Source organism: Passer montanus, unplaced genomic scaffold, assembly GCF_014805655.1.
Source record: "Passer montanus isolate IOZ18808 unplaced genomic scaffold, ASM1480565v1 scaffold355, whole genome shotgun sequence".
NCBI lineage: Eukaryota > Metazoa > Chordata > Aves > Passeriformes > Passeridae > Passer > Passer montanus.
Window position 1 is genome coordinate 11,958 of NW_024368319.1, and position 11,311 is coordinate 23,268.

At 48.9% G+C, this 11,311-nt stretch overlaps 1 protein-coding gene across 1 annotated transcript in view; it reads right to left on the reverse strand.

Moving 5' to 3' along the window:
- Positions 1-1,155, reverse strand: part of LOC120505733 (solute carrier family 12 member 5-like) — a 4,829-nt gene extending 3,674 nt beyond the window's left edge. The window contains exons 1-2 of the mRNA XM_039716545.1: positions 911-1,155; positions 77-266 (exon numbers count right to left, since the gene is read on the reverse strand). Coding sequence (XP_039572479.1) covers positions 77-266; positions 911-1,155 — 435 coding nt within the window. The remainder of the gene's footprint in view (positions 1-76; positions 267-910) is intronic.
- Positions 1,156-11,311: the final 10,156 nt, after the last annotated feature.

Genomic DNA, 11,311 nt, shown 5'->3' on the forward strand with positions numbered 1-11,311 from the left:
GGCCCCGCCCCGCCCATCCTGTTAGCCCCGCCCAGCCCTGCTGGCCCCGCCCAGCCCCTCAGGCCCCGCCCCTCACCATCATCATCTCGGCCCCGCCCAGCGCGGCGGCGGCGCCGGTGAAGGCGGCGCTCAGGAAGCCGCAGAGCCCCACGGCGCCCCCGGCCTCGGGGCCCAGCGCGCCCGACAGCAGCGACAGCGCCCCGCCCCCTGTGCAGAGGGGCGGGGTCAGCGCGGCCACGCCCCCAGCAGCGACAGCGCCCCGCCCCCTGGGACGGCAGGGGCGGGGTCAGCACGGCCACGCCCACAGCAGCGACAGCGCCCCGCCCCCTTTGAGGCACAGGGCGGAGTCAGCGTGGCCACGCCCACAGCCCCGCCCCCTGTGAGGCACAGGGCGGGGTCAGCGCGGCCACGCCCACCCACAGCAGCGACAGTGCCCCGCCCCCTGCGACATCAGGGGCGGGGTCAGCGCGGCCACGCCCACCCACAGCAGCGACAGTGCCCCGCCCCCCCTTCAGAGGGGCGGGGTCAGCGCGGCCACGCCCACAGCAGCGGCAGCACCCCGCCCCCTGTGACATCAGGGGCGGGGTCAGCGCGGCCGCGCCCACCCACAGCAGCGACAGCGCCCCGCCCCCTGCGCCGGTACAGGGCGGGGTCAGCGCGGCCACGCCCCCGTGGCCTTGCCATAAATGGCAGCAGGAGCTTGGGGAGGCACCGTGGGTGGGCGGGGCCAGGAAGGGGCGTGGCTTAATGCAGAACATTAGTTGGGTGGGGCTAATTAGGGGTGGGGCTGGGGTGGGCGTGGCCTCACCACAGTGCCATGGCACTAAGGAGGTGTGGCTAATTAGGGGGCGTGGCCTCACATTGGAGTACTGGGCGCGGAGTGGGCGTGGCTAATGAAGGGTGGGGCTACAGGGGGCGTGGCCTCACCTCAAACAGCGCCAGGGGCCGCTCCCCCCCCACCCCGCCCGGGTTGGGAGGGGCGGGGCGAGCCCGGGCCCCGCCCCCCGGGCCCCGCCCCCGCGGGGTGGGCGTGGTCTCGGTGGGGGAGGGGCTGGAGTCGGAGAGGGGGGGCCGGGAGCTGGAGGGGGAGGGGGGCTCGGGGCTGCTGTCCGAGGGCTCCGCCCCCCGCGCCGGCCACGCCCCCGGCACCGCCATGACGTCAGCAGCGAGACGGTGACGTCAGCGGGGCGGCGATGACGTCACCATGGCGGCGCCTGCGGGAGGAAATCCGGGGATCCAGAGGGAAAGGAGAAATTTTCCAGGGGAAATTCACCTTTTTTTGAGGGGTTTTTGGGGAAAATGAAGAATTTTCTGAGGAAAATTCACATTTTTTAAGAGAAAATTCCCATTATTTGAGAGGCAAATGCTGGGTTTGGGGGAAAATCCGGTTTTTTTGGAGGAAAATTACACATTTATAGAGGAAAACCAGCAATTTTGGAGGGAAAATTCACGTTTAGAGAGGAAAACAACACATTTTAAAATAAAACTGTTTTGGAGGAAAATTACACATTTATAGAGGAAAACCAGCAATTTTGGAGGGAAAATTCACGTTTAGAGAGGAAAACAACACATTTTAAAATAAAACTGACAGTTTTGAAGGGGGAAAAAATTCTAGACAAAAAAAAATAGAGGAAATATTCTCAATTTAGAGAGAAATATACAAATTTTGAGGGGAAAATCAATATTTTTAGCAGAAATGTCCACTTTTTTGGAGGGAAATATTGAAATTTTTAGAGGGAATATCAGAAGTATCAGAGGAAAAATCCCTATTTTGGAAAAATCAGTATTTTTACAGGGAAAAATGGGAATTTTTGGGACAAAATAGAGATTTTTGGCCATGCCAAGAAGTGTTTGAGGAGGAAAGATGAATTTCAGAGATTAATTTTATGGCAATAGAGAGAATTTTGGCAGGAAAAAGGGAGATGTGGGAATTGTGGGGGCAAATCACAGTTTTGGGGGAAAAATTGATGTTTTTCTATTGGAAAAGGTATTTTTGGAAGGGAAAACTAGTTTTGGAAAAGAAAATATTCTTTTTTTTTTCAGGAATTAAAAGAGGTTTGGGTTGGAATCGGGAATTTCCATGGGAAAGGAGATATTTTGGGGCAAAATAGGCATTTTTTGGGGCAAAGTTGTGTTGTTTTGAGAGAAAATTTAAAAATACATCAAAATTTATAAAATATAAAATTGCATATAGAGGAAAGATTTAAAGAGCAGATCTTGGTGAGGATGGAGAAACTCCGAGAGGGAAAAAAGCAAATTTATGGCAAAAATTGAGGGGACTCTGGGTAGAAAAAGTCCAATTTTGGGGCAGAAATGTTTATTTTGGGACCAAAATCATTATTTTGGAGTTTTCTGAGAGGGAAAAAGGCATTGGAGGGGCAAAAATTGAAAATTCTGGAAGGGGGCAATGAATGTTGGGGAAAATACTCAGCTGGATGGGAAAAATGGGGAATTTGGGGGGAAAAATGGGGAATTTGGGGGGAAAATGGAGAATGTGGCTAATTAGGGGGCGTGGCCTCACATTGGAGTACTGGGCGCGGAGTGGGCGTGGCTAATGAAGGGTGGGGCTACAGGGGGCGTGGCCTCACCTCAAACAGCGCCAGGGGCCGCTCCCCCCCCACCCCGCCCGGGTTGGGAGGGGCGGGGCGAGCCCGGGCCCCGCCCCCCGGGCCCCGCCCCCGCGGGGTGGGCGTGGTCTCGGTGGGGGAGGGGCTGGAGTCGGAGAGGGGGGGCCGGGAGCTGGAGGGGGAGGGGGGCTCGGGGCTGCTGTCCGAGGGCTCCGCCCCCCGCGCCGGCCACGCCCCCGGCACCGCCATGACGTCAGCAGCGAGACGGTGACGTCAGCGGGGCGGCGATGACGTCACCATGGCGGCGCCTGCGGGAGGAAATCCGGGGATCCAGAGGGAAAGGAGAAATCTTCCAGGGGAAATTCACCTTTTTTTGAGGGGTTTTTGGGGAAAATGAAGAATTTTCTGAGGAAAATTCACATTTTTTAAGAGAAAATTCCCATTATTTGAGAGGCAAATGCTGGGTTTGGGGGAAAATCCGGTTTTTTTGGAGGAAAATTACACATTTATAGAGGAAAACCAGCAATTTTGGAGGGAAAATTCACGTTTAGAGAGGAAAACAACACATTTTAAAATAAAACTGACAGTTTTGAAGGGGGAAAAAATTCTAGACAAAAAAAAATAGAGGAAATATTCTCAATTTAGAGAGAAATATACAAATTTTGAGGGGAAAATCAATATTTTTAGCAGAAATGTCCACTTTTTTGGAGGGAAATATTGAAATTTTTAGAGGGAATATCAGAAGTATCAGAGGAAAAATCCCTATTTTGGAAAAATCAGTATTTTTACAGGGAAAAATGGGAATTTTGGGGACAAAATAGAGATTTTTGGCCATGCCAAGAAGTGTTTGAGGAGGAAAGATGAATTTCAGAGATTAATTTTATGGGAGTAGAGAGAATTTTGGCAGGAAAAAGGGAGATGTGGGAATTGTGGAGGCAAATCACAGTTTTGGGGAAAAAATTGATATTTTTCTATTGGAAAAGGTATTTTTGGAAAGGAAAACTAGTTTTGGAAAAGAAAATATTCTTTTTTTTTTCAGGAATTAAAAGAGGTTTGGGTTGGAATCGGGAATTTCCATGGGAAAGGAGATATTTTGGGGCAAAATAGGCATTTTTTGGGGCAAAGTTGTGTTGTTTTGAGAGAAAATTTAAAAATACATCAAAATTTATAAAATATAAAATTGCATATAGAGGAAAGATTTAAAGAGCAGATCTTGGTGAGGATGGAGAAACTCCGAGAGGGAAAAAAGCAAATTTATGGCAAAAATTGAGGGGGCTCTGGGTAGAAAAAGTCCAATTTGGGGCAGAAATGTTTATTTTGGGACCAAAGTCATTATTTTGGAGTTTTTTGAGAGGGAAAAAGGCATTGGAGGGGCAAAAATTGAAAATTCTGGAAGGGGGCAATGAATGTTGGGGAAAATACTCAGCTGGATGGGAAAAATGGGGAATTTGGGGGGAAAATGGAGAATTTGGGGGGAAAATGGGGAATTTTGGGGGGCAGATGGGGAATTTTGAGAGAAAAATCGGGAAATTTAAGGGAATAATGGGGAATCTTGAGGGGAAAATAGGGAATTTTGAGGGGAAAATTGGGAATCTTGAGGGGAATTTGGAAATTTTTTGGGGAAATGGCCAATTGTGTGGAGAAAATTGGCAATTTTGAGGAGAAACTGGGCGATTTTGAGGGGAAAATGGGCAATTTGGGGGAGAAAATGAGCAATTTTGGGGGAAATGGGGACTTTTGAAGGGAAATTGGCAATTTTGAGGGCAATGCCCCCACTAAAATCCCCATTTGGAGCCACCCCTCCTTTCTGAGGGCCAAACTCCTCATTTTTGGGTCAAAATCCATTTTTTTGAAACAAATCTCCTCATTTTGAACCAACCCCCGAATTTTTGAGGCAAAACAGCCTCTTTTGAGGGCCAAATCCCCCTTTTAGAGACCAAACCCCAGCTTCTAAACCCAAATTCCCCTTTTTTGGTGTCAAACCCCCATTTTTGGGATAAAATCCCCCATTTTTGAGGCCACCCCTCCCTCATGGCCCAAATTCCCACTTTTAGGAGCCAAATCTGCCTTTTTAGAGATAAACTCCCTCTTTTGGGGGCCAAATTCCCTCTTTTCAGGACCAAATTCCCTATTTTTGAGGTAAAAGTCCCTATTTCTGGGGTAAAAATCCCTATTTTTGAGGTAAAAATCCCTATTTTTGGAGCCAAAATCCCACATTTAGTGCCAAACCCCACCTTTTTGGGGTCCAAACTCCTTTTTTAAAATTCAAATTTCCCCTTTTTGGGACCAAACTCCCCCTTTGGTCACAGCCCTTCCACTTTCCGGGCGATTTTCCCCGGTTTTGGGTAAAATCCCCCCATTTTTCAGACCCAACCCCCATTTCTGGAGCGACCCCGCCCTTCTGGGGGGGCCCAAATTCACTTTTCCAGCTGCCCCCCCCCACCCTTTTTGGGACCAAACTCCCCATTTTTGGGGCCAAATCCTTCCCTTCTCTGGGTCCACCTCCCCTCCTCCCTCAGCCCCTCAATCCGGCCCCGTTTTGGGTTAAAATTCCCCAATTTTGGGGCTCCCCCCCCCACTCCGATCCCGCCGGTACCTGAGGGGGGGCGCGGGGGCGGGGCCAGCGCGCGCTGCCCTGGCCACGCCCCCTCGCGCGCGCTGCCGCAGGGGCGTGGCGACGCAGAGGGCGTGTCCAATGAAGGGGCGTGGTTTGCTGTAAGGGGCGTGGTCTCAACACGGCTTTGCGCGTGTGGGGGCGTGGTTCTGTGTCCAAAGAGGCGTGGCTTGATGAAAGGGGCGTGGCTTTGTGACTCCTCCCCCCGGTACCCCGAAACCCAAAGGTGAGACCACCCAGATCCCCCCGGATTTAAACGAAAAACAAAAAAAATCAAAGGGAAAAATCCATAATTTTAGTGGAAAACCAATATTTTTGCAGGGAAAGTGGGAAATTTTGGGGTAAAATCCATGCTTTCAGTGGAAAACCAGTATTTTTGCAGGGAAAATGGGAATTTTTGGGGTAAAATCCATGCTTTCAGTGGAAAACCAGTATTTTTGTGGGGAAAATGGGAATTTTTGGGGTAAAATCCATGCTTTCAGTGGAAAACCAGTATTTTTGCAGGGAAAATGGGAATTTTTGGGGTAAAATCCATGCTTTCAGTGGAAAAGGAATCTTGAGGGGAAAATGGGGAATTTTGAGGGGAAAATTGGGAATCTTGAGGGGAATTTGGAAATTTTTTGGGGAAATGGCCGATTCTGGGGAGAAAATTGGCAATTTTGAGGAGAAACTGGGCGATTTTGAGGGGAAAATGGGCAATTTGGGGGAGAAAATGAGCAATTTTGGGGGAAATGGGGACTTTTGAAGGGAAATTGGCAATTTTGAGGGCAATGCCCCCACTAAAATCCCCATTTGGAGCCACCCCTCCTTTCTGAGGGCCAAACTCCTCATTTTTGGGTCAAAATCCATTTTTTTGAAACAAATCTCCTCATTTTGAACCAACCCCCGAATTTTTGAGGCAAAACAGCCTCTTTTGAGGGCCAAATCCCCCTTTTAGAGACCAAACCCCAGCTTCTAAACCCAAATTCCCCTTTTTTGGTGTCAAACCCCCATTTTTGGGATAAAATCCCCCATTTTTGAGGCCACCCCTCCCTCATGGCCCAAATTCCCACTTTTAGGAGCCAAATCTGCCTTTTTAGAGATAAACTCCCTCTTTTGGGGGCCAAATTCCCTCTTTTCAGGACCAAATTCCCTATTTTTGAGGTAAAAGTCCCTATTTCTGGGGTAAAAATCCCTATTTTTGAGGTAAAAATCCCTATTTTTGGAGCCAAAATCCCACATTTAGTGCCAAACCCCACCTTTTTGGGGTCCAAACTCCTTTTTTAAAATTCAAATTTCCCCTTTTTGGGACCAAACTCCCCCTTTGGTCACAGCCCTTCCACTTTCCGGGCGATTTTCCCCGGTTTTGGGTAAAATCCCCCCATTTTTCAGACCCAACCCCCATTTCTGGAGCGACCCCGCCCTTCTGGGGGGGCCCAAATTCACTTTTCCAGCTGCCCCCCCCACCCTTTTTGGGACCAAACTCCCCCTTTTTGGGGCCAAATCCTTCCCTTCTCTGGGTCCACCTCCCCTCCTCCCTCAGCCCCTCAATCCGGCCCCGTTTTGGGTTAAAATTCCCCAATTTTGGGGCTCCCCCCCCCACTCCGATCCCGCCGGTACCTGAGGGGGGGCGCGGGGGCGGGGCCAGCGCGCGCTGCCCTGGCCACGCCCCCTCGCCCGCGCTGCCGCAGGGGCGTGGCGACGCAGAGGGCGTGTCCAATGAAGGGGCGTGGTTTGCTGTAAGGGGCGTGGTCTCAACACGGCTTTGCGCGTGTGGGGGCGTGGTTCTGTGTCCAAAGAGGCGTGGCTTGATGAAAGGGGCGTGGCTTTGTGACTCCTCCCCCCGGTACCCCCAGACCCAAAGGTGAGACCACCCAGATCCCCCCGGATTTAAACTAAAAAACAAAAAAAATCAAAGGGAAAAATCCATAATTTTACTGGAAAATCAGTATTTTTGCAGGGAAAATGGGAATTTTTGGGGTAAAATCCATGCTTTCAGTGGAAAATCAATATTTTTGCAGGGAAAATGGGAATTTTTGGGGTAAAATCCATGCTTTCAGTGGAAAACCAGTATTTTTGTGGGGAAAATGGGAATTTTGGGTGTGAGACCCTCCAGATTTAGGGGGGAAATCAAAAATATCATAGGGAAAGATCCATAGTTTTTGGAGAAAACAGATATTTTTGCAGGGAAAATGGGAAAATCTGGGGTAAAATCCATACTTTCAGTGGAAAATCAGTATTTTTGTAGGGAAAATGGGAATTTTGGGTGTGAGACCCTCCAGATTTAGGGGGAAAATCAAAAATATTAGAGGGAAAAGCCCATAATTTTAGTGAAAAACCGGTATTTTTGTAGGGGAAATTGGAATTTTTGGGGTAAAATCCATACTTTCAGTGAAAAATCAGTATTTTTGTATGGAAATGGGAATTTTGGGTGTAAGACCCTCCAGATTTAGAGGAAAAATCAAAAATTTCAGAGGAAAAAATCCATAGTTTTGGTGGAAGATGAGTATTTTTGCAGGGAAAATGGGAACTTTGGGCTGAGTCCCTCTGGATTAGGAGGAAAAATCAAATATTCAAAAGTGAAAATCCATATTTTCAGTGGGAAACACAGTATTTTTCGGGGCAAAATAGAGGGTTTTGGCCAAGCTGAAAAGTGTTTGGGGAGGAAAGAGTCATTTCAGGGAGAATCTGGTAATTTTGGGGGATATAGACAATTTTGCCAGGATAAAGGGACATTTTAGGGGAGACGTGGCAATTCTGGGAGCCTATTAAGGGTGGAAATGGTGCCCGTGAGGGGAAAATGGGGGGGAAACTGAACCTTTGAGGGGAAAATGAGGGAAAATGGGGCCTTTGAGGGGAAAATTGAGCCTTTGAGGGGGAAATGCGGGAAAATGGAGAGGATGAGGGGAAAATGCAGTCCCTGAGGGTAAAATGTGGGGAAATGGAAACTGTGAGGGGAAAATGGGGGAGAAACGGAGCCTTGAGGGGAAAATGGGGGGAAATGGAGCCTTTGGAGGGAAAATTGTGAGGAAATGGAGCCCATGAGGGGAAAATGGGGAGAAATGGAGGCCTTGAGGGGAAAATGGAGCCCTTGAGGGGAAAATGGGGGGAAATGGAGCTTTTGAGGAAAAAAATGGGAGGAAATAGAGCCTGTGAGGGAAAAATTGTGGGAAATTGAGCCCTTGAGGGGAAAATGGGGGGAATGGAGCCCATGAGGGGAACATGGAGCCCATGAGGGGAAAATGTTGGGAAATGGAGCCCATGAGGGGAAAATGGGGGGGAAATGGAGAGCATGAGGGGAAAATGCAGTCCCTGAGGGGAAAATGTGGGGAAATGGAACCTGTGAGTGGAAAATGGAGGAGAAACGGAGCCTTGAGGGGGAAAATGGGGGGAAATGGAGCCTTTGGAGGGAAAATTGTCAGGAAATGGAGCCCATGAGGGGAAAATGGGGGGAAATTGAGCCTTGAGGGGAAAATTGAGCCCTTGAGGGTAAAATGGGGGCAAATGGAGCTTTTGAGGAAAAAAATGGGAGGAAATAGAGCCTGTGAGGGAAAAATTGTGGGAAATTGAGCCCTTGAGGGGAAAATGGGGGGAATGGAGCCCATGAGGGGAACATGGAGCCCGTGAGGGGAAAATGTTAGGAAATAGAGCCCATGACGAGAAAATGGAGCCCATTAGGGGAAAATGTTGGGAAATGGAGCCCATGAGGGGGACATGGAGCCCGTGAGGGGAAAATGTTAGGAAATAGAGCCCATGGCGAGACAATGGAGCCCATTAGGGGAAAATGTTGGGAAATGGAGCCCTTGTGGGAAAAATGGTTTCTGTGAGGGAAAAATGGAGGAAAATTGAGCCCTTGAGGGGAAAATGGGGGGGAAAGGGAGAGCATGAGGGGAAAATGCAGTCCCTGAAGGGAAAATGGAGGGAAATGGAGCCTTTGAGGGAAAAAATGGAGCCCATGAGGGAAAATGTTGGGAAATGGAGCCCTTGTGGGAAAAATGGTTTCTTTGAGGGAAAAATGGGAGGAAATGGAGCCTGTGAGGGAAAAATGGAGGAAAATTGAGCCCTTGAGGGGAAAACAGGGGGAATGGAGCCCATGAGGGGAAAATGGGGGGAAATGGAGCCCATGAGGAGAAAATGGAGCCCATTAGGGGAAAATGGAGAGAAATGGAGCCTTTGAGGGGAAAATGGGGAACCCATAAGGGGAAAATGTTAGGAAATAGAGCCCATGAGGAGAAAATGGAGCCCATGAGGGAAAATTTTGGGATTTGGGAAATGGAGAGCATGAGGAGAAAATGGAGCCCATTAGGGGAAAATGGTGGGAAATGGAGCCTTTGAGGGGAAAATGGGGGGAAATGGAGTCTTGAGGGGAAAATTGAGCCCATGAGGGGAAAATGGGGGGAAATGGAGCCTTGAGGGGAAAATTGAGCCCTTGAGGGTAAAATGGGGGCAAATGGAGCTTTTGAGGAAAAAAATGGGAGGAAATAGAGCCTGTGAGGAAAAAATTGTGGGAAATTGAGCCCTTGAGGGGAAAATGGGGGGAATGGAGCCCGTGGGGGGAAAATGGAGCCCATGAGGGGAAAATGTTGGGAAATGGAGCCCATGAGGGGAAAATGGGGGGGAAATGGAGAGCATGAGGGGAAAATGCAGTCCCTGAAGGGAAAATGGAGGGAAATGGAGCCTTTGAGGGAAAAAATGGAGCCCATGAGGGAAAATGTTGGGAAATGGAGCCCTTGTGGGAAAAATGGTTTCTTTGAGGGAAAAATGGGAGGAAATGGAGCCTGTGAGGGAAAAATGGAGGAAAATTGAGCCCTTGAGGGGAAAACAGGGGGAATGGAGCCCATGAGGGGAAAATGGAGCCCATGAGGGGAAAATTTTGGGAAATGGAGAGCATGAGGAGAAAATGGAGCCCATTAGGGGAAAATGGTGGGAAATGGAGCCTTTGAGGGGAAAATGGGGGGAAATGGAGAGCATGAGGGGAAAATGCAGTCCCTGAGGGGAAAATGGGGAACCCATAAGGGGAAAATGTTAGGAAATAGAGCCCATGAGGAGAAAATGGAGCCCATGAGGGAAAATTTTGGGAAATGAAGCCCTTGTGGGTAAAATGGGGGGAAATGGAGAGCATGAGGGGAAAATGCAGTCCCTGAGGGGAAAATGTGGGGAAATGGAACCTGTGAGTGGAAAATGGGGGAGAAACGGAGCCTTGAGGGGGAAAATTGTCAGGAAATGGAGCCCATTAGGAGAAAATGGGGAGAAATGGAGCCTTTGAGGAAAAAAGGGGAGGAAATGGAGCCTGTGAGGAAAAAAATGGAGGGAAATTGAGCCCTTGAGTGGAAAATGGGGGGAATGGAGCCCATGAGGAGAAAATGGGGGAAAATGGAGCCTTTGAGGGGAAAATGGGGAGAAATGGAGAGCATGAGGGGAAAATGCAGTCCCTGAAGGGAAAATGGTGGGAAATGGAGCCCTTGTGGGAAAAATGGTTTCTTTGAGGGAAAAAATGGAGGAAATGGACCTGTGAGGAAAAAATAGAGGGAAATTGAGCCCATGAGGGGAAAATGGGGAGAAATAGAGCCTTTGAGGGAAAAATGGGGAGAAATGGAGCCTGTGAGGAAAAAATGGAGGGAAATTGAGCCCTTGAGGGGAAAATTAGGGGAAATGGAGCCTTTGAAGGGAAAATGGGGGGAAATGGAGCCCATGAGGGGAAAATGGGGAGAAACGGAGCCCATGAGGGGAAAATGGAGCCTTTGGAGGGAAAATTGCCAGGAAATGGAGCCCATTAGGGGAAAAGGGGGGGAAATGAAGCCTTTGAGGGGAAAAAGCTATCCACCCAGTGAGTTTTTTCTTCTTATTTTCTCCACTCAGCATTGAACAGTTGGTTAACCAAATACTAGGCATTTTATTGTATAAAAAATTCTCCATATAAAGTTACGTAGTTATCAGAATAATGATGCAGGTTATGTAACTGTGGAAATATAATCCGGGTTTTATAGGTAGCAGGTTTCACAAGTACATGAGACACTTTGATTTAGTTTATGTGGATATTGAGTGACAGAGGTATAGCAAGTTATACCAATATCTTAAAACGCAAAGTACCCAGGTATCTTGTAGGTTCAGTGTAAGCTATACAGTCATCAATAGAACGCAATAATATAAA